General features: G+C 51.5%; 9 protein-coding genes across 9 annotated transcripts; 4 read left to right on the top strand and 5 right to left on the bottom strand.

Moving 5' to 3' along the window:
* Position 1: 1 nt before the first annotated feature.
* Positions 2-1,213, top strand: POX_g08959 (uncharacterized protein; the record flags this gene model as incomplete). Its single annotated transcript, XM_050117726.1, has 1 exon — positions 2-1,213. One exon carries the CDS (start codon positions 2-4, stop codon positions 1,211-1,213), a length of 1,212 nt encoding a protein of 403 aa, XP_049965870.1.
* A 339-nt stretch (positions 1,214-1,552) lies between these two features.
* POX_g08958 (uncharacterized protein) lies at positions 1,553-3,640 on the bottom strand (the record flags this gene model as incomplete). The annotated part of the gene is made up of 4 exons (XM_050117725.1): positions 1,553-2,418; positions 2,509-3,192; positions 3,274-3,410; positions 3,489-3,640. 4 exons carry the CDS (start codon positions 3,638-3,640, stop codon positions 1,553-1,555), a joined length of 1,839 nt encoding a protein of 612 aa, XP_049965869.1.
* A 1,653-nt stretch (positions 3,641-5,293) lies between these two features.
* Positions 5,294-5,646, bottom strand: POX_g08957 (uncharacterized protein; the record flags this gene model as incomplete). Its single annotated transcript, XM_050117724.1, has 2 exons — positions 5,294-5,408; positions 5,453-5,646. 2 exons carry the CDS (start codon positions 5,644-5,646, stop codon positions 5,294-5,296), a joined length of 309 nt encoding a protein of 102 aa, XP_049965868.1.
* A 35-nt stretch (positions 5,647-5,681) lies between these two features.
* On the top strand, positions 5,682-7,998 carry POX_g08956 (uncharacterized protein; the record flags this gene model as incomplete). The annotated part of the gene is made up of 3 exons (XM_050117723.1): positions 5,682-5,757; positions 5,839-7,580; positions 7,654-7,998. The coding sequence occupies 3 exons, from the start codon at positions 5,682-5,684 to the stop codon at positions 7,996-7,998; spliced, it is 2,163 nt and encodes a 720-aa protein (XP_049965867.1).
* A 204-nt stretch (positions 7,999-8,202) lies between these two features.
* POX_g08955 (uncharacterized protein) lies at positions 8,203-9,672 on the bottom strand (the record flags this gene model as incomplete). Its single annotated transcript, XM_050117722.1, has 1 exon — positions 8,203-9,672. One exon carries the CDS (start codon positions 9,670-9,672, stop codon positions 8,203-8,205), a length of 1,470 nt encoding a protein of 489 aa, XP_049965866.1.
* Positions 9,673-10,507: 835 nt separating this feature from the next.
* Positions 10,508-11,602, top strand: POX_g08954 (uncharacterized protein; the record flags this gene model as incomplete). Its single annotated transcript, XM_050117721.1, has 2 exons — positions 10,508-10,567; positions 10,622-11,602. 2 exons carry the CDS (start codon positions 10,508-10,510, stop codon positions 11,600-11,602), a joined length of 1,041 nt encoding a protein of 346 aa, XP_049965865.1.
* Positions 11,603-12,587: 985 nt separating this feature from the next.
* On the top strand, positions 12,588-14,119 carry POX_g08953 (uncharacterized protein; the record flags this gene model as incomplete). Its single annotated transcript, XM_050117720.1, has 3 exons — positions 12,588-12,623; positions 12,724-13,342; positions 13,455-14,119. The coding sequence occupies 3 exons, from the start codon at positions 12,588-12,590 to the stop codon at positions 14,117-14,119; spliced, it is 1,320 nt and encodes a 439-aa protein (XP_049965864.1).
* Positions 14,120-14,686: 567 nt separating this feature from the next.
* On the bottom strand, positions 14,687-18,360 carry POX_g08952 (Bifunctional cytochrome NADPH reductase; the record flags this gene model as incomplete). The annotated part of the gene is made up of 6 exons (XM_050117719.1): positions 14,687-15,699; positions 15,771-16,232; positions 16,328-17,314; positions 17,386-17,826; positions 17,919-18,164; positions 18,240-18,360. 6 exons carry the CDS (start codon positions 18,358-18,360, stop codon positions 14,687-14,689), a joined length of 3,270 nt encoding a protein of 1,089 aa, XP_049965863.1.
* Positions 18,361-20,474: 2,114 nt separating this feature from the next.
* Positions 20,475-21,653, bottom strand: POX_g08951 (putative extracellular glycosidase; the record flags this gene model as incomplete). The annotated part of the gene is made up of 2 exons (XM_050117718.1): positions 20,475-20,772; positions 20,851-21,653. The coding sequence occupies 2 exons, from the start codon at positions 21,651-21,653 to the stop codon at positions 20,475-20,477; spliced, it is 1,101 nt and encodes a 366-aa protein (XP_049965862.1).
* Positions 21,654-21,910: the final 257 nt, after the last annotated feature.

Below are 21,910 nucleotides of genomic sequence, written 5' to 3'. Positions count from 1 at the left end.
TATGACTTCGAACGAGGTTGCAATCATCGGCGCAGGACTTTCAGGCCTTGCTCTAGCCTTGTCCCTGCACAAACAATCCATCCCATGCACAATCTACGAAGCCCGATCAGCTTCACTGGACATCGGAGGCGCGATTATGCTTTCCCCCAATGCTCTGCGCATTCTCGACAGTCTTGATATCTATCAGAAAATCAAATTCAAGGGCTTCGAGTTCCAGAACTTGCATTTCTACACCGACAAGCCACTCGACTCATTCGAGTTCGGAAACAACAAGAAGTACCACTACGATGCCCTACGAATCTACCGGCACGAACTGATTGACGCTCTTGTCACTGCGCTCCAGGAGAAGGGTGTGCCCATCCAGTATGGGAAAAAGTTCACTCGCATCCTGAGCGAGTCAGAGACGGAGGTGACTTGGGAATTCGAAGATGGCCAGACTAGCCAAGCGGCATGCATTGTCGGGGCCGATGGAATTCACTCACGAGTGCGACAATATTTGTACCCTGACCTCGAGCCTCATTTCACCAACGCAATGGGCGTCACTGCCGCCGTGCCGACAAGCCAACTCAAGGAGACAGAGACGTTTGAAATGCCTCTGACGATCATGAACCCCAAGCACGGCGCTTTTGTGATTGCGCAGCAATTATCAGATGGATCGGAAGTCCTGATTGGGAAACAAAAGCGCGCTACTGATCTCGGACGCGATGGTTGGAACAACTTACTAAACGACAAGAAATGGTGTGTGGACTTTCTGCGCGAGGGGTCTAAAGATTATCCCGAAATTGTGCGATCGGCCGTCTCCGACATCTCCCTGAATAAAATCAATCTGTGGCCCTTTTACATGGTTCCAAAGCTTGACACTTGGGCTTCAAAACATTCTCGAGTGGTCATTCTCGGAGACGCAGCTCATGCGATTCCCCCTACATCTGGACAGGGAGTCAATCAGGCGTTTGAGGACGTCTATACCTATTCTGTGATTCTTTCCAAGTGCAATGAAGCAAATCTGGAGCAAGGACTAAAGATCTGGCAGAAAGGTCGCCAGGCGCGAATAGACCAAGTCTTGGAATTAAACGCCCGAATTGATGCGCGGAGGATGCCTCAGCTCCATGATACAACGGTCTCAGGGTTTGATTCCAAGCCTTTCGACTTGGAATGGCTTTACAGTCCCGACTTTGATGAGATGGTAGAGGGCTGGCTGGCTGAGATGAAATAATCGAGCACAGAAATATTTCACTGGATGTAACCTATGAGCAAATTGATTGATTTCTAGGCCTTAGAAATGATCATGGAATACTACCTATTCCTTTTCGAAATGACTACTGGCTTCAGAAATTACTAAAGATTTAGATCTTTCAGCCTTTCGAAGGGTAGAATAGAAGGGTCTTGATAATCTCAACAGCGAATTCAAACACGCTGATGCTTCCAATTGATTAGATCTAGATAGTACAGGCGCTATACTGAAAAGAAACAAGGGGTTATCACAAAAAGAATCTCAAATCGTGAAGGTCATCAATCATACACCACGTCAAGCTTGCGGACCGTGTGTCCATTTTCACACTGATCTATCCACACATTCATGACTGGAAGAAATGAGAATCATCGGCGTAGACGGTTGAATATCCGATGACGAAATGGCGTTGCTTTGTATTACAGCCATGGATTGCATCGTAGACGGCTGTCTGGATTGTTGGGCTATTGCAGAGACATTCTCGTGACTCCCAGGGACATTATACTGGGCTTGAGGGGTGTTTGGCCTCTCTAAAGAGCTTCTGTTGGATGGAAAGGAGTGGGCATACAAACGAGGCCCGGGCCTGTGAGTTTGGGCTGGGACTTGCAGTGTAATTTGATCCGCTAGGGGAAGAGGTATCCTGGAACTCCCCTCGCCATTAGTTGAGACAGAGATCACACTGCCAGTGATGCTTGTCGCTCTGGATCTCGGCAGGCGCGCGAACGCTTCTTGGGTAGCTAGCAGCCTTCCATTGCGAAGACCCTCCCCCGGAATCTGAGGAAAAGACTTCTTCGTAGCATTGAAGCCGGACCCATTCATTTGCTCATGGGCCTTAGTAGCCAGCGTCTTGCTGAGGCGATTAAAAAAGTTTGTGACTGTCGTCCTCCCACCGGTGCTCAAAGACATTTCGGCTTGAGTCTTGGCTTGATTACTGGAGGCGTGTGGCACACTGGAAGAGTCGGAGTTGGAGCATGCCGGGCTTGCATTCTCAATTGCTGCTTCGACCTTGTGATGTGGAACGATATGGGTACATTGAAGACACTCTATATGCTGCGCTATTGGGGCATCTGCCCTCGGATGGTAGAGACCTTGGAGCGCTGCCCTTTGCTCTGCGTCCATGGCCGTCGCGAAGGAAAGATACAACGAGCCTAATGCGGCAAGCGTAGTTCCCACAATTGGCGCCCATTGCCCTGCAATTACGGTGGAAACTCAGCAAAAAGTTCACGAGCTGCAGATTATCGGATAGAGCGGAACACTTAAAAGGAAGCAGGACCACTCACCTATACTTTGGATGGGTTCCGTTTGGTAATCCACTGGACCGCTGAAGAAATTCATTTCACCCTTTATCATAATGGCGAGGACAGCTGCGGTGAAGATCGGGATCTCAATGAACTGGAGCCAATCCCACACTGTCTTGGTGATTTCGCTCATTTGCTTGGGTGTGATTCCGTTGGTGCCCATGATCGGTTCCTCGTCGGCCCCCTCACCAACTTGGCCTTTGCCAGCAAAGTTCTCCCAGTTCTTCTCCAGGATCTTGATCCAAACGGAGACAAGGCACAATATTGCAGGAATACAGCAGGCCGCTGCCAGAAGTGTTGCCGCATTGAAAGTTAATTGGTACGGTGCAGGAATCACGTAGATGTTGTTGGCTGCGCCCTGTCGTAGTGGTGAAAAGGGACCCGCCTCACCGCACGTCATACTGCAGGTGCTGTTATAGTAGAAATTCCCGGTGAGGTGCCAGGAGATTGAGGCTGGATCATCAGGAGGGCAAATGGTTGGACTCAGACGGATGAACTCGACAGTCAAACTGACGAGTCCGGCGAGGAGGAGAACGGTCCAAAGGGAGATCAAGTCGCGACCGGGACTTTCGAAATATGTCTTCGACAGTCTCACCGTTAACGGTGCGGTGAGTATCCCAATAGCACATAATTGAAAGGCTCCGTATACGTCCATATCGACAGCCCCTGTGAGAAGCAAGATTAGTATCTGCTTGTGTAATTCGATGCATTCCCCCAATTTCCATTCAAATCTTACGCAAAACTCACCGCTTGTGTGAAGGCATGCCAGAACAATCCCATGAAGAGCCGCAACCGCAGGGAATAGAAGAGCAGCAGCAAGGCAGGCGCTGCGAATCCACTTCTGTTTGCGGGCGACAATGCAGGCTGCTATCGAAGCGTAATACCTAGCCTTCCACATTAGACTCTGCTCGTCTCCCTTCGTTGCACAAGCTGCACGATGAGCGTTCAATCAGGCATCTTACAAGACTCGCGTTCCAGGCCCATACTGTCCTGACACAGGCCAGGCACAAACGACTTCAAGGACTCTTTGCGTGGTCACTGGTGAGGCCTCGTTGAGGCTGCGATAAATGAGGGAATTTCCGAGCTGATGCACAGATGAGGGAATAGCTGGCATTGCCGCTAGGTCTTCATGTACTCCCTGCAAGGCAAAGAGTGGGCAATGTCGTCTGCGAAATGATTTGGGGGGTGTCTAGTCCGAGGATGTCATGTATGAACACCTCCCTGTCTCATGCTATCATCCATATAGTGGATTGAGATGATCTTGTTGCAAAGATCCCAAGGTGTTATCACGGGAGACTGCGTTAAAAGGGCCTAGTACCTTTCTGCAGCCGGGGCACGGCATTGACAGCATCCATGTCCACTGCGATTAGTGCCGCGCATGTCTCTCGACGGTAATTGGCAGGCAGAGAGCACCCAGAGCCTCATCTCTCTGCCTCAGGCCTGACTTGACACGCGTGGAAATGCACTGAGGGGTGAGACGTATCATAGGGAGTCGGCCTGGCCGAACGTTAAAACGCTCAGGCTATACCAACCTCGTGGTTTCGCCCACCCTGGTTTATTCTCTTGAACGGAAAATTGTTCAAGTGATGGCCACCACAACGGCCTCGCAGGATACGAGGCGGGGCAGGATCAGCCGTCGGGCAACCGGTGATCCCCTTTTGATTGGGCTGATAGCATCGTGCATGGGGGCTGTGTTCCGGGGGTGTTCTTTTGACTCCAGCCTCCGGTTACTCTCGTTGGCTTAGTCTTTCTGGAAGAGGCTAAGAGCATTTCGTCAAGGGTCTCGTGCATGTTTGTCCATCTCACCAATCTGAGGGGTCAAGCGTTGCGTTGCGACTGGTGCGATTCTTCAGGTGGGTGAAGATCTTGTACAGTCAAGATCAGTGGCTGTAAGTCCCCATCCCAGCCATGCATATAGTATGAGCATTGAGCCCTAATATTCGAAGTATGCACACGGCCCGATGGATCGAGGATGTCGAGGACGGCGTGGCTGTGAATAGATGGTTTGATAAACAACTCCCACATGGACATGGTTGCTAGTGCTCAGGTGACCCACTCACCGTCAGCGTGGGGTGGTTGGGTGTAGGGTTGTGCACAATGGCACATTTATTATTTCCCGGGAGATTCTGAAGACCTCTGTTCTCTACTGTGCCTTTGGCTTAGTGCTTAGAGAGTGTAAAATCGTGCCTGAATATTGCTTCCTCGAAAGGTGAACTAAGCAGGGATCTCTCGTAGAAATCAGTCGAGTCTTGTCCCCTTGACACATGGCTGTGGTCCGTCAGTCATGTTGACAGTTTCCATCGAGTTTCTCCGCACGAACTTCTTGCCCTTCACCCACCTCACGTATAGACCCTTCGCTGGCCAATTGCCCGATTCTCTCCAGGGTATAACCAGGTCCCTTGGCGGCCTCGCACAGGACGGTCTGAAGGCTGAGTGCTCACGGGCGGGGTCACTATTCCCTTATGCCAGTCATCTTGGCTGTAACAGGCCGAAAAGAGGCTCACACACGGGCAGCGGTGTGGAGTTTACTTGATGACTAGTTCGCCCAGGGATGCTCGCAGGGCTGTGTTGATAAATGGCCCAGATGGGGGAAAGCTTGCACTCTTTAAAGACAAGGAAATCCGTGCTGCACTGCGCTAGCAAGGTCAATGCTATCATCCGGCCTATTCGACTCTTGGACATCCGATGCTAAGATGGCTTCAATCCGGTGACTGATCATCCCACATTCTTCATGCTGAAAAAAAGCCAGCTTCAGGCTGCGAGATCGTCACATCATCATTTCAAAATCGATTCCCGACGGGCCATTCGCCAGCTTTGGACCGACTCGGGCGCTGTTCGCCTCAAGCCGATGCCACAGGAAGATCTGCTGGACTTGAACTGCACTGCGAAACTGCGCAATCAGCTGACATTCGAGGCCTGAATCTACGCGAAGCTGACTTTGGCCACGACGTCCATTAATTGAACCTCAGAGGAGAAGGTCAGAAGGTCGGTCGCTTCTGAGTGCTTGGAAATTGCATCAACGGCAGACGCGGCAAGGGGGGGGAAATTTCCGGTGTCGACGCCGTAGACGAGAACCAAAACCCTCACGGTCGGCTGTCTGAAGCCACCGCAACCCCGCATCGTGTCCAAACCTCGACAGTGGCAGAGTGTCGGAAATGGCAGGAGACCTGGATACCAGCAAGATCAGGGACTGGCGATCTATAGTCACCCTGATTGTTTTTGTAATCACCAGTGAGTACACCGATCTCTAAAGCCGTGCTTGCGAGCGTGGCAGGCTGACTCTCCATTGTCGCGTTTCCCGTCGCCACGCAGACATCATTGTGCTTTTTCCTTTCAAAGTGCCCATCTTCGTTCCAAGGTGGCTTTATCATGCGGCTCTTGATACCTTGAGCGCTGTGCGCATTATTCGTCCTCGCAAACTCTCCTCGCCCACGCGAGACGAGAATCGATTATTCATACGATTCAATTTTCCCCTAAACTTTGTGACCGCACCTTTAGCAGCCGATCTGTTCTTGCTCGCCATCCTGGCCATTGGGCGCAAAGAAGTTCACGATGGAACTCTGGGCTCCGACAATATCTCACCGATTGATATCATGGCCTTTTTCCTCACCTTAGCCTACATCGCCATCTCCATTGATGCGTCGGGCTTGATCCGATGGCTTGCATTCAAGGTTCTTCAACGAAGCGCTAGCGTTGGTCATCGATTGTTCTTCTACCTATACGCATTTTTCTTCGGACTCGGCAGCTTCATCGGCAATGACCCGATCATCTTGTCTGGCACAGCCTTCCTGGCTTATATGACTCGGGTATCGAGCAATATCATGCATCCAAGAGCCTGGATCCATACTCAATTTGCGATCGCTAATATCGCATCTGCGATCCTGGTTTCCTCCAACCCGACCAATCTGGTACTGGCGGGAGCCTTCAACATTACCTTCATCAAATACACTGCCAACATGATCGTCCCCGTGGTGGCCACGGCAGTTATCCTATATCCATTCTTACTTTATATCATATTTGCGGACAAGGCTTTGATCCCCATTTCGATCCAGATGCACGAACTTCCCGAGGAAGTGAAGAAAAAGGATCCGATCAATCCAAACATTCCTAACGCCCGAGGTGGTGCTGACGTGGAAGCTGTGGACACTGAGGACAGCAAGTTGTTGTCATTGGAAGAGGTCATGAATCCGTTTTTGGATAAAAAATCTGCGATGTTTGGCGCCTTCATCATGGCGTCGACTCTCATCACTCTTCTCGCACTAAACGCGGCCTTCTCGTCGGGTGAGACACATCCTGTGTTCTGGGTCACCTTGCCTGGAGCCTTTGTCATGTTCTGCTGGGATCTTGCATCTGGTTGGATGCATCGCCATCAGACACGAGAAATTGCCGCTGAGGGCCAACGGAAGATCGAACAACGTGACATGGAGGCAAAGGGCACCAAAGAGCGTCCACAATCCTTGCACGACCAGAATGCCACGGGAACTGAAATCAACGAACAGAGTTTTCCGGTGACCGTGAGAAACTCAGCCCAAATTGCATCCCAGACCTCGACTCAAGGAGGTCAAATGGTCCCATCCGATTTTCAAGGGTTGAAGATAGCGGATGCTGGTCAGGAAAAATTCCCAGTGCTTGAAGGCCCGTACGCTGAGCCATCCCCGAAAACGTCAGAAGCTACCGCTCGAACAGATCACTTAAGCCAACCTGATCAAGACAAAAAGCGAGTGGCAGTCGAAAAGACGTCAAGATTCGCTGAGGGCTGTGAGAAAGTGGACATTTTGGAGGAAGCCGAGATGAAAGGTCCACGAACTCTGGTTTCGCTTTGCGAAGAGACCTATCGTTGGTTACAAGTCACCTTCCCAACCGTCACCGTCGTGGTTTCACACATGCCATTTCCACTTGTCCCATTTGCATTTTCAATGTTTGTTCTCGTTCAAGCTCTCGTGACGAAGGGCTGGGTTCCTGTCTTTGCATACGGGTGGGACCGCTGGGTCAATAAGACAGGGACTGTTGGCGCTATTGGTGGCATGGGCTTTTTGTCCGTCATTCTATGCAACGTAAGACTCGTGACTGATGCAAAAACGTCTGTAGTGGGCGACTGTTGACTAATCATTTTCTGTCGATATTTAGTTCGCCGGGACCAATATTGGTACGACGATTCTGCTTTCCCGGGTGATTCAATCATGGCAAGAAATACATCACCAGAACGGATTACCCATCAGCGAGCGCACATTCTGGGCCACTGTCTACAGCATGGCTTTGGGCGTGAACTACGGAGCATTCAGTACCGCATTCAGTGCATCGCTTGCTGGGCTGTTATGGCGTGATATCTTGAACAGAAAGTTTATTCGTGTCAAGAGTATTGATTTTGCCAGGATCAATCTCCCGATCATCACCATTTCGATGGTCGTTGGATGCACTGTCCTTGTTGGCCAGATTTATGTCACGCGAAAAGATACACCGTACGATTTGTGATCCCTTGAACTGCTTCTCTTCACCTATGTCACGGAAATTCGCGAAGAAGGCATTTGAGTCACGAACGGTCATGAAACATACGATTAATGATAGAAATGTGTTTGTTTGCTCGTTTGTGTGATTTTGATTTTTTTTTGAGATGGAAGGAATGCCTTCATCCGACTAGCTACAGCCGAGGCCATTTTGAGGATCTTTGTGTGAATGCTATGCCTCAGCCGGATTTTCTGATCCAAATTGAGATTCCCAGTACTTCTTGACTCCTTCGCAAATTCCTGACATGGTTTTCCAAGTCTCAAACTCCGTCTCGAGATCACATCCCGTCCAAAGGATGTCTGCCCAAAATTCCTTTTCCACATCACGACCAAAAGCCTGGATTGTCTCTTCAGGGATTGTCCAAGCCCGCGTGAAGGAGCCGTCGTCATTGAAAACTGGCTTCACCTCGTTCTCGCTGGAGAAAATTGTCGCAGGGTTGAATTTGGGGAAATTGGCGTGGATGAAAAACGGCCTCGGTGCTACCGCTTGGTCTCCCTTTACGCGCCATTGCCCTCGTTGGGTGAGCTTGTAGTCCTCGACAGGGTTAAATTGCACCATTGCTGATCCGGCCAGTCCACCTTCTTTGCGATGGCCGATGGCGCGAAGCGGCTCGCTGACTTGGTAGAATGGCTCGCCCAGCGCAGCTGCAGCAGTGATGAAAGTCTCCTTGTCACCTTCTCCTGGTGCGCCCTGCGAGAGGAGTCGGTAATAGTGCGAAGGCCCCCAAAAATTGTAATACGTGGACAGCAAAAGAGTCCTCAGATGGCTCTTCTTGGAGATGAGCAACTCTCCAGACTCTGTCGATTGTCGTGCGTTGGTAGACACGACCTCCTGCGATGATATTTGATAGTACAACGGCGAGGCGGTTGAGGCCCAGAAATCAGGCCAAGTGACCATCTTCGTGCTTTTGAAAGGCTCGTTCTCAAAGATGGACTCTGGCTTCGATAAAGGGAAAGCGTCGGCATCGAGGAACAGAATTTCTTCGAACGAGGAAAAGAGCATCGCGAATGGCTTCAGCTGATACTTTTCGATCTTGACCGTTCCGGGCGCCGCGTTCAGGATGTCTGTCATGACAATGCATCTGGCTCCCAGCGAGGGAAGGACTTGATCACATATTTTCTCCTCATGCTCCTCGTGCGTGGCGAGGAAAACTTCCACTGGCAACCTCGATCCTGTCCGACGCAGCATACGCAGCGAAACCACCAAGACGGGCAGGTATGAACCTCCTGCAGTGGTCACCAGCCCTTTTGTCCCTGCCGTGTAGTTGAGTCGGGGCGGGTCTGTACTGATGGCTTTGACAAAGCCACTGTGAGCGCTCTTCATGTGTAGAATTTCTCGAGGGGACATTTTCAGAAGCTCGGGTCGAGGAGCTGGATCGGACATTGTGAACCCGATTGGGGGCGCTTTTCCAAGACGCTGAGGCGAACGACATTGCGGCTCAAAGGCGAGAAGTAATGGCTGAAATTCGGTCCAAAATTCGATATGCTCGTTGATATGGTAAGAGTCTGCGATTTGCACATCCTTGAACGAAGATGCTCTTTGCACCAACTCCAGCTGTGTTGTCAGGCACCAGACGAGAACAACACCGAGAAACAATGGGAAAAGAATTCGGCCTCGGCGTAACGCTCGTGCAAAGCTCATCTTGAGCTGGTGTCGCCCATTGGCAATTCGAGTCTCCAAACAAAAGCGAGAGATAGGCAAGACTGAGATGGCCGCAGAGATCTTACGTGCGGAGCAAAATCACTTGAGCAACTCTTGTTTGAAAAGACACAAGAGCTCAAGAAATTGGGACCCACGATTGTTTTCCTCTCATTTGTTTGAGCTATTCCTGGACCCGCGCCGCATCAGGACTCAAGAAGTCTCGATTCGGCTCGTTTGAGTTTGCCCGGATGCGGTTTTCTGTATAGCCGGCCACGCAGCTCCCGCACGCATCGCTGAGCTCATCACCAACCACGGTTAACTAGATCTTCAAAAACTTCCGGTCTACAGTACCAATTACGCAGACCTGTGATCTACCATGGAGGATATGTCAGCAACGTGAAGAGTGATTATGCTGGTTTTCACTGCGCAAATCATTTGCGACTGCCCTCCTGCAACTTACAAGTTGCTGTGAATGTGACGCTGAGAAGGACGCCGGCGACCGGATGCGGATGACCAGGATTCCCACCCCAAGGATGAGCGCTCTTTTTACAGGGAACCAACTGGTACATACGGTGTCCTGGAAGAGCGTTGTCTATTCAGTATGCTTCTGTGTTGGTGGAGGTAACTGCTCGGACCCTCCCATAGATGGACCTCCCCAGCAAGTCCCCGTATGTCCAAAATCTGGCTTGCCTAACTTCTCTCTTTGCGCTTCGCTCTGAGGTTCTTTTTGTTTCAAAGCCAATAGATATTCAGTTCTTCGGTGAGGCTAGTGAAGCAGAGTCATTGACAACCAAGCGTACTCCACGCTTTAATCCTAGATTCGACGCCCTCCGAAATGGGGCTGAAAGCTTCGCCAAAGCTTTTCCTGGCTGTACTGCTGATCACGGGCTTCGTGGTGAGTTGATTCTCGCGCCATGATGAGGGCTAGTGACACTGAGATCTATACTAGATTCTATGGAAGGCACTCGCCGTGCAAACACCACCGTGGCCTCCATCATCGGGTCTTTATGACAAAATATCAGATGGAGTGGGAAGCCTCTACTCGGGAGGCAGTTCCAAGACTCACAGCATTTCTGCCGGTGGCGCTGATACACATGCTCCCGGCTCAATCGTCATGGTGACTGGCAGCACAGGGAATAATCGAATGCTGGGCATGCCACGCATCAAAGAAATGGTATATGAGAATCGGATGACATACGCCCTGAAGCACGGATTAGAGTTCATGTGGGCGAACATGACCAGCTACAATCTTCCCGACGGGGCACCCATCTATTGGAATAAAATTCCAATCCTGCGAGATGCATTCGACCGTTTCCCAGAGGCAGAATGGATCTGGTGGATGGACATCGACATTATCATCATGAACATGTCGCTCAACATTTATGACCACGTACTGTCCCCGCAAGGCATGGACCGCAACATCCTGCTTGATTATCCCATCAACGGCGCTGGAGGCCAAGACACCGGTTATCGAACACCGACAACCTACCGCCATGAGGATATCAAATTTGTCATCTCGCTGGATCATTGGGGTATGAATGTGGGCAACTTTCTCATGCGACGGGGCGAGTGGAGCGACTGGCTCCTGGACATGTGGACCGAACCACTGTACATCTCTCAGAACTGGGTCTTCCCTGAGAATGATGGATGGACACACATGTGGCAGCACCATGATATTGTTCGAAACCATGCGGCCTGTATGAACCAACGTTCTATGAATGCTTATCCAGACTATAACGCCCTCGGGTTACACTGGGAAACGGGTGATCATGTGGTGCATTTTGCTGGCTGCGGAGGTGATCATATCTGCGAAGGTGCTTGGGCCAGATACTGGGACCAGCGAGAAGATGTGGAAGTTCCTGAGATGGTGACCAACAAATTGCGTGATGGCGTTGCGGAGATTGAAGCTTTCCAAGGCGGCGGCAAGTAGCCGTGCGAGTGGTGATCAGCGCTCGGGCGCAATAGCATGAAGTGCTTTCCGTGTATGGACTGACACGAAATCTGTGCAGGAAGATCGATGATGCGATGGGTCAGACAAATTGAACGGTCTGTGAATCTCGAAGAAAAGGGAGGTCCAAGGGAGGAGCCCCTTGGGTGCTGCTGCTGAGCGCTCGGAATACTATCGTTTTGTGATCTTTCATCTCATTGTTGCTTTAAATGATATATGCCCTTTGACAGAGGCGACCATGCTGCCCTTTTGAACTTATGAGAGAAAATTCAAAGCAAGCACCAAGCAACAAGTTGGTCAGACAAAGCCGGAGGAATGCTCCGGCGGCTCTGGAATGGGCAGCGCAGATCTCGGTCGATGAACATCCTATCAGCCTGAGGAAACTTGTCCGGTGCTTATCCCTGTTTCAGACTGCCTGTTTGTCGCAAACGTTTTTCAAGAGCACAAAAATAAAGGGGAAAAAAGAATGCAGATTATTGAAATGGATCAGACTTGATATCAGGACGGGTGAAAGAGATTCTTTAAGTCTTTCGGCGTAGATGATTCCATTTAGGGCCAACTCTAGAAAAAGCAGGATTATTTGCCTTGATGCTGATCTTTCTACGTGAGAAATTGCAAACAAGTGTTTCTCGAGGCTCATCAAATGTAGGACTTACTGGATCAGACATAATTCCCATTACACAGCTTCTTGTTAAACAAAAAGAGGCGGCCAGGAGGTGTCGCCCACTAAGCGAGTCCGTGTCGGCATGCCGGCAACTGCTGCATCCGGTCGAAATTGTGCTTGGGTCCTTGACTTCGATCATTGACAAAGTCAGAAAAGGTATCTTATTGACAGGTCTTGTTGCATTCGGAAATCTATTGATTAGGTGCTCATTGATCTGGTCCTGCTCAACATGGAGCCAACATTCAATATGATCGTTCTTTTTCATCAACCCTTTTCCCCTCCAGCGACCGGCAGGCTCAAGCCATGGCGAACAAGCACCGAGCAAACAACTGGATAGATGTGAGTGATCAATACTTCCTTTTTACCGAAAATGCCAAAGATCCATATCTCAACAGTGATAGTACTGACTCACAACCATGTTTTTCCCCTCTTCATCTAGGGTCTTCGGGGAATTGCCGCCATAGTTGTGGTGACCTATCATCTCTGCTCATGTTTTGCCAGTTGGCTGAATTCTCCTGCAATCGATGAACATGGCGCCGTCTCTCTCTTTCAATATCCATTCCTGCGCCTCTTTATGGGAGGCCGTACAGCAGTCGCACTATTCTTTCTGATCACCGGATATGTCAATTCGTACAGTACCCGAAAGAGAGTTCGCCAAGGTGATGCCGGTCTGGCTCTTCACTGTTTGTCCAAAACGACCTTCTCACGAACAGCCAAACTGGTTCTTCCGACCAATGCTGCCCTGATCATCGGATGGATGGTCTGTCAATTGAATGGATACCATATGGCGGCACAGACGGATTCGTTCTGGATCCGTGTGGGCGCTGTGGCGCCTGGTCCGACATTTGGGGCCGCTCTCAAGGGCTTATTGCTCAATTTGACGGTATTCTGGCATGATGGAGTTGGCATCTATGATCATACCTACTGGACCATTCCATTCTTCGTCAAGGGCTCGATGATCGTGTATCTCACGCTTCTGGGCACAGCGTATACTCAACCGCGCTGGACAAAACCGATACTTGTCTTTCTGTACATCTTTGCCTGGGCCGGAGGTCAAGGTGAGTCTTGAAATCTCCCGCGAGTCGTCCCCTATACACTCTTTCTCTTCTTCCACCGTGTGCGTGTTTCTCTCAAATATTGAGTCATTAACAACTCCTTACCCCGACCAAGCTCTCACCGACTTGAACATCTATGCTGGAATGCTCCTCGCCGAACTCAGTGTCGACTACGGACCTCGCGCCACTTCGGCCCTCTCACGAATCACGTCTTTCTCCATGATTCTATTCGGCTTACTCCTCGCCTCCTTCCCCGAAGACCACGCCGACTGGACGCCCTGGAGCAACGCAATCAACACCGTAGCAATATACCTCGTCCCAGCCGGCGCCGAAGTCAACCGCTACGTGATCTCCGTTGGAACAACATTCATTTCCTTCGGTGTCTTTTTCTCCCCAGACGCTCGCGAAATCCTGTCTCACCCGATCATGAACTTCTTGGGCCGGATCTCTTTCCCGATCTACTTGATTCACAACACGCTGATACGCACGCTTCTGACGTGGTTGGTGTACCGGGACTCCGCTATTAAGGAAGGGCTTTACCCGGTGGATGCGGAGGGAAATCCGAAATATCTGGACAAAGGAGGTCTGGGTGCTTTTATGGTTGCTGTGCCGATTTTCTATGCCACTCTTCTGTACATGTCTTATCTGTGGACGGTCTATATCGACCCCCCCTGTGGTCGTTTGGTGGATTGGTTATCGGAGACTGCGTTTGGGGAAAGTGAAGGGGTTGGAGGAGTAGTCTTGAAGAAAGAGGGACTACCGGGTGCTTTGGTGAGCTGAAATGATCTAGTGGCAATGATAATTTGTGTAGAGTTTTCGGTCACTGTGGACTTTGTACAGAGGCATGGGTTGCCATGACTGGATGAATGACTCTCCATTAGAAGATGATGAAAATCATCAAAGACGCAATAGATAACTCGCAAGAGTCCCTGTTGGGCTGGTATACATGCCTTTTCGAGAGTTGGAATTTCGAAGAGGTTCATGAAAATGTCTGTTCTTCCAATGTTAGACAAGAACAAAAGCAGGCTCTCTAAACGTGATTGAGAGATTCCACCGCAGTGAGTGCGTGCGTGCCTACTACGCCAAGCAGAAGGTTGGGGTTGTCTAGCAGCATATTGGTCATATTTACTCGGCAAATAAGAAAACTCTCAATAGAGTGTGGATTGAATTGCGAGTAAGAAAAGAAACCCGCGGCTTTCGCCAATATTATGTAGATCGCTTATTCGACTTGGAAAAAGAACTCGCAGAAATTGACAGCACCAGGCTCGCACCAATCTCTCCTTTTCTCCCCCGTTTTTTCCCTATGTTTCTTTCTTTCTCTCTTTCTCTCGCTTCCGGTGGGCCTTTTCAAGTGAAGACATCGGTCGCATATCGCGACTTCGTCCTCAGTTGATCAAAGAATCGATCCGCCGCAGTGTCCTCATCCAGCTCGGCCTCCGGACCGAGCTCTTTCCCACTTTCCTTCGCATCCCGAATCACCTCACGACGACGTTCCAAATACATCGTCTTGCAGGCATCACGCACTGCATTGCCCACACCCGTACTACCGCATACATAGATCTTTGCACCCCGGTCAAACAACTCAACCAGCTCCTTTCGATCTTCCAGCATCAGGTCTTGCACGTGCTTGCCGGCCGATCCATCGGAGGGACGGCTGTAGGCCCAGCGAACATCAACGGCTCCCTGCGCCGCCCACGCCGCCAACTCCTCGGCGTGAATGTCGTCCTTGCCTTCAGTGCGGCAGCCCACGTACAGTATGGCCTTGGCAGGCTTATCAGTTTCTGAGGCGTCGGTCGCATCGATCGAATTGCGACGACCGCGAATCCTTTCCGCGCGATCCATGACGAATCCGCGGAACGGCGCCAGACCGCTGCCGGCACACGCCATGATCATTGGGGTCTGAAGATCGACCGGGGGCTTGAAGCCTGAGCCAGATGGGCGGACGGAAATGTGAGCGCGCTCGCCGGGCTGCAGCTCGGAGAGATAGTTGGATGCCACACCGAGGTATTCTTCGGGGCTCTCACTGCCGGGCTCGGAGATACCCGACAATGCAGGAGCGTTCAGAACGGAGAAGGTGATGGAGCACTCGGAGGGATCGGACAACGGTGAGGAGGAGATGGAATACTGACGTACCCGCATCGGGGGCAGCATGGCCAGGAAGTCACCAATGGATAGCTTGATGGATGGGTAACGCATCAGAATATCCAATGGACTGATTCGCTTCTGCACGATCTCGGCTGTGAATCGACTGGGGCTGGAGGCAATGTATTGCAACTCTGCCTTGACCTCGGCATCCTCGACGGCCGCGTCGGCAAGGAGCTTGACGTCGCGCTTAGAGAGAGAGTCCACAGGAGACAAAGCTCAAAGGCAGAGATCGGTGTACCCAAGGGAATCGATGGCGGTGCCGAGCCGGTCGCTGGCTTCTGCACACGCAAGATGGCATCCCAAGGCAAATCGAACCGACGGATTGCGCGACGAACGACGGTGCTGGGGTTGACTGGCAAGACTGCAAGATAATCGCCGCACTGGTAGGCCATGTCGGAGGGGAGCTTGAATCGAATCACACGCTTGGTTGGGACACCAGGTTTGGTCAAGAGTTTGTTCTCCACTACAAACCCTTCCTCGAGCTGCAACCCCAGAGTGGACGCGCGCACGCCGGAGCTCACTTCAACTTGAAGCGAGGATTTGGATTTGACACTCTGTTCCGAAGCACCACCATAGTTGGCCGTCATGGCCGGCCAGAATGCCGTCTCACCCCAACTATCAAAGTCAGTAAACATGTCCGAGTTGGCTGCATCTGCGAGCCCGATATCGCAGAGCCGGTTGCCGCCATTTTCGCGGACAAGCTCGTTCACGGCCTTGGGGATGCGGTGGAAGGTAGAAGCCCAATCATCTGGGGAGAGAAGAAGCAGTCAGCAAAACAGAATTTAAAGCGTAAAAGCATGACTTTGGGGGGGGGGGGGGGGGGGGGGGGGGGAGGCAACTGACGATGTCCGCATCCAAAGACCGCGTAATTGACTCCCTGCAGGCTGTCGCCCTTGAGCTCGCTCAGCCATTGGAAGAAATGAGCTGCATTGTCCGGGGGTTGACCCTCGTACGAGGCGGTGATGAACACGACCGGGTCTTCCTTGGGGATGTTCTGCATGGCTGAATCCAGAGAGCTGACATTTGCGGCGAATCCGTATTCCATTGCGTCATCCGCCAGTCTGCGGGCGAATGCCTCGCACGTTCCCGTGTTACTACCGTAGAAAATGTGCATGGGCCGAGTTTTGCCATCCGCAGGCACGACTTTGGGCTTCCTCTCCCGTTCAGCGACACCAGCATCCTTCTGCATCCCGGTCGTGTCACTCAGAACCAGCCCCAGTTTGGTGGGGTCGAGGCCAGCACGAAGCGAAGCCCGCATCTGGAAGTCCTTGGGCTTGATGGTGAGCGTTTGCTTGATGCGAAGGTCATAGCTGGGGTTGTCCATCTGGAAATTGAAATTCTGAAGCAAAATGGCAACCACAAGAAGGGCTTCCTGCCAGGCGAACGGACGTCCGATACACCCACGCATTCCATTGCCGAATGGCTTCCAGGCGTTCTTGGGCAGCTTCTCAAAGTGCTCGTCCAACATTCTCTCGGGGCGGAACTCTTCTGCGTCGGGTCCGTAGACCTTCGGGTCACGCTGCATCTTGCCCAGAAGCAGGACGATGGGTTCATCCTTTTGCAAAACATACTTACCCCCGCCAAGTGTCACGGGGTCTTCCTTGTTCTTCTCCGGGTGGGCATGCACGGCAATCATGGGAGCCGTGGGCTTCAGACGAAGAGTCTCGCGCATCACAGCTGTGATGTAGGGGAGCTTGGCCATATCCTCGACGACAATCTTTCGTCGGCCAATGACCCGGTCCACCTCTTCCTGAGCCTTTTTGTATGCGTGCGGCGTCTTGAGCAAGTAGTAGAAGAGGAATGAAAGCATGCCGGAGGTGGTCTCATGGCCTAGTATGGATGATTAGCTGACTCCACGATCCTGTCGCATTCTGGCCCCGAAAAGTCCATTGGAAACGTACCAGCAATCAAGAAAGTGATCATGTTGTCAACGATCGAGCCATCCGTCATCCCCTTGCCCGTCTGGGGATCACGGCCCAGAATTAAAGCATTGAGCAGATCCTTCTTGTCGACCGGGTTGTTCTTTCGAGAGTCCACCAGCTCCTGAGACAGATTTCGCAGATACGACACGTCGTTCCAGTACTTGGCGTTCTCACTGGTAGGCAAGTTGTTGAGAAGTGCAGGTCGTCGAGCGCGAGCGCCAGAACCGCCCAGCAGTCCCACCATTGCCTCAACAAACGGATGCATTTCATCATGATAGAATGAATTAAATCGGGTACCCAGCGCACACAGAGCGATTGTGTCTAGCGTCAGACGGGTGAAATCGTCCGTGACGGTGATGGGTGTTGTCGGACCCTGCCGGGCCCATTTCATCACCAACTGAGTGGCGATGTCATACATGTCTGATTTGGCAAGATTATCAGCTTAGCCCTTGATGTTTGGCAAGGAGGTTTGCCTTTTTTTCCCCTTCCCCGTCTCATTTTGGACCTCTTACCATCAAACATGCCGCGAATCATAAGCGGGCCAAAAGCCGGCACGAGAATACGATGCGCGATCGCCCAGTTCTCCTCGCCGGGATAGTTGGCCGTGAACAGGCCGTCGTGAGTGCCATTGCGAATCTCCTTCAATCCCTGCGTGACGATTTTGCCGAATCGCTCCTCGTTACACACCTCATCTACCAATTCATGAGAGCTGATGAAGACGCGGGGACTTCCCAGCGTGGTCAGGCGGAAGATCTCGCCTGTTCGAGTCTGTCGTTAGCACCTCTCTAAATGGGTTGCTCCCAATGTATGGAGATGGAAGATAGGCCGCTCACCATAATTGTCTGCCAGCAGATCAATGCTGTTGAGTGGCACTTCAGGCTCGATATCGTAGATGTTTCCCAGGATGGGAACACCGCGTGGCCCAGGAATGGGCACCTCTTTTGTTGTGCTCATGGCAGACTATGGAGATCTGCTTGTGTGATGAATCTCAAACCGCCCGGCAAGATATCTCTTACTTAGGGGCAGAGAAGAGATAGAGAGAATTCAAAATGAAAGCGAAAGATGAAAGTGAAAGATAAAATAAAAATAGAAGGTGAACGAAGCGGTGATGTTCTACGACTTTTGGCGGTCCAAAGTGTAACTTGATGAACGAACCACAATGAGGCAACGGCGGGGTTCCAATCGGCGATCTGTCGTGTCGTCGTTCCAGCTCCGCTCCGGTGCTCCTTTTTCAAAGTCAATGGTTCTGCTTGTGGACCACAGAAATCAATAGTCACGACAAGAGGCTCGTGATGGAAGCATCAAGGAACATTAAAAAAGAAGCAAAAAGCCGTCGATCTTGGCCAAAATGAATCGATAATGGTCGATCTCCCAAAAGTAGACTTGCTATGCTCTTTTTATTCTGTATAAACGCACTCACCCCCTCCCATGTACGCCGCCAATGTATACAAAGCCGCGTCATACTCCCTCACCGAATTCGGGGTTCGCAGAGCTCTTGCAAGCTTCACAAGCTCGGAATGCCCGAGGTCTCCGTCGATCAATCGAACTCAGGAGAAGTCGGCACAAACCTTGTATGATCTTGTGAATCGAGTCGGACCGGAAAGACCGACAGGACCCTGTCGAGCTTGGCTGGGATCCACCCGCCAGCCTCGGCTCCTCGCAAGTCCAATCATTTACTTGTTTTGATCGTCAGTTGATGGAGTTCCATGCGCCACCAGGCGCCATAAACGCATTGTGTTGATCGAGGTGAGTCTTTCACTGGCGGACGATTTGTGATATCTCCATTCGATTGGATTGTGCCGGAAACATCACTCGTCTTGATCACGGGAAGTGCTCGAAAATGACAGTTGGACACGGTGACTAAGTATAGACTCTCAGTGGTAGACTTTGTAGAGAGATCAGGCTGGTCACCCGTCACGGAGACACCGAGACACCGAGTCCCAGCCAAATGGAACATCGGTCGGATACGGAGAGTGGACACCGATCGGGCCGACCGAAGCCGCCCAAGGCTCACGGGTCCGTTCGAGCATATTTCATATGACAGATGCCGTGGCTGAATCTGAACAGGGTGAGCTCGAATCAAAAAAGGGCTCCTTCTGGATGCGCAACTGAGAGAGTTTCGGAACCAAAGTTATTGGTGCATAATTGGTCATAAAGTAAATTTGCCCCGAGCGACTGTCGGCCAAGTGAGCCCCGGAGCTGTCGGAGTCCCCCTACGATGTTGTTCAACTGTCAAAGGTCTTGCAGTCAAAGTCTTAAATGCCCAAGTCTCACGCAGGACCTACCAGAATTAGCTGATGTTATGATATCATCTCACATGTCGTTCAGACCTTTGTTACAGATCCACCAAAGGCGTCTCGGCGTCTAAGAGACGCCCTCTGATGCTTCCAGACTCTGTGTGGCCGAGCCTCCTGTATGAAGAACTTCTCTCGTACGAGTCGGTGCCCAGACTTCGATCATGCTTTCTAGCAAAGAAGAGTGACGTGACACTTTATCTGCTGCTCGCTCATGACACCTGGTGTGATACAGAGGATACAACAAAATCATGTCCCTTTTGTTACCCACAATAAAGCGGACGAAGTGCTTAAATCGACAATACGACGAGTGACCATATACAGCGTGTGGAGGGATTCCCTGACGAATCAAAGTTCAGAGCGCACAGCAGAGATGAAAAGGACGGGTAATTAACAAAAATACACGAGAGCAAACGAGGATCGCAACCAGCGGAAGTACGCTGCATACAAATTCAAAAGACAAGGTCGTTAAGGAGGAAGCTTGCTTGTGTCTCGCACAGGGCCAAGGCCTTCTTCTCCTCCACCTCTAGAATGGCAAGTCGGACAGCAGCGCCTGTAATCAAGGAGCGGCCCCTGGGAGAGAAGAAGAGAGGTGGGGTAGAACGCGTCGCCAAATTCATCGACATGAAAGTGAACCTGACAGGCGAAAGACAGCGGAGATGCAAGGTTCGCAGAACCATTCATGATACAGACGCCAGAGAGGAGGACCCTGGAGAGGGAAAAGTACAGTCGGTAGACGAGAGGACAAGGGTGCAAGAAATCAGCAGGGCGGATCTAGCCATTCACCCGGCTGTAGCCACCGTGTCTATACTCGGTCTGGTTCCAGTCATTCTGGTAGTTGGCCATCTCCGTTCGCTCGGCATTCCATTTGGAATCCGCCAAGGCATGCTCGAGGCGACCTTGTCGGCGCTGGCGGATGCAGAAGAAGCCCAGAGCGACAATTATCAGGGCACCGACACCCGCCGCGGCGGCGTACACGCCGATGTGTGTCGCCTTGGGCAGATCGTCCCACTTCTCGGATAGAGACTTGGGAGGTGGTGCGTCAATTTTCTCCTGGACGGTGGAATTGCCACTAGAGAGAAGAAAAAAAAAAGAAGTTAGTCGAACCCCCCACGGCAGCCACCTTGAATAGCTTCCAGAGAGCACTCACCTCACGACCTTGATGCTCTGCCAATCACCCGACCTGTCGCCATAGGTATACTCCTTGCCGGTGTGGAAGTCCTGAACACGCACGCGCTGCACGCTCATGGTAAAGGGTCCCTGGTCGTAGTTGACCAGGCCGCCGGCCCACTCGATCGTTCCCTTGGAGGCACCTTCGCGTCCGGCGGGCCAGTTACTGAACTTCACCCGACAGGGCGTTTGGGGATAGTTCTTGCCTCCCAAGGCCTTGGGGTCATCGAAGTTGAGAGTCCGCACCACCTGACCGTCGATGTGCCACTCGAGTTTGTCGCTGGCCCAGTGGGTGGTGTAGTTGTGCCATTCGGAATCGGCGTTGGGGACGTAGTGCGTGCCGCCACGGTCGTACGTGGTGGTATTACCCTTGCCGAAGAAGTTGGTCTGCACCTCACTGGTGTTGTAACCCACCCACTCCCAATCGATCTCATCCAGGTCGTCGGATTCCAACACCACACTGCTCACGACACCCCCACCTTTGGCCATCTTGACCCACGTTTCCACCACGCCGAAGAAGATGTAAAAGTTGGACTGCAACAGGGTCGACTCATTCACCTTGGCGATGGTGAACTCGGCCGCATTGTTGGCATATTTGATGGAGCCCGTGCTCATGTTCCACACACTCGAATCGAGCGTTGAGTTAAACCACCAGGTGTGCTCGGTGCCCAGGGCCGGATCGGCAGGACAATCCTTCTCCATGGGATTACATTCGGAGAATGTCTGGGCCATGACCGAGCCCGCCAGGGCCGCCCAGGTAGCGACGGCGAAGAAGTTTCTCATCTTGGCGAATTTGAGAAGAAAAAAGCACAGAGGTCGAATGTTTGGATACACGAAGAGGATTGAAAATCAAATGTTTCTCACCGCAGAGAACGTCTAGATTTCCGTATGGGGGACAAGAAATTCCCGAGGATCATCAAATGACTGCTGGAAAATCGGCGAAATTGGCTTCTTCTCAAAAAAGAGGTTGCAAAAGAGTGAATATAGACAAGTCCAGCTCTGAAAGATTGTTTGAAATGAAAAAGAGGGAACGTGACGGG

Source organism: Penicillium oxalicum, chromosome VII (genome assembly GCF_001723175.1).
Source record: "Penicillium oxalicum strain HP7-1 chromosome VII, whole genome shotgun sequence".
NCBI lineage: Eukaryota > Fungi > Ascomycota > Eurotiomycetes > Eurotiales > Aspergillaceae > Penicillium > Penicillium oxalicum.
The sequence above is the reverse complement of the archived record's forward strand: the minus strand, read 5'-3'. Positions and strand labels throughout refer to the sequence as shown.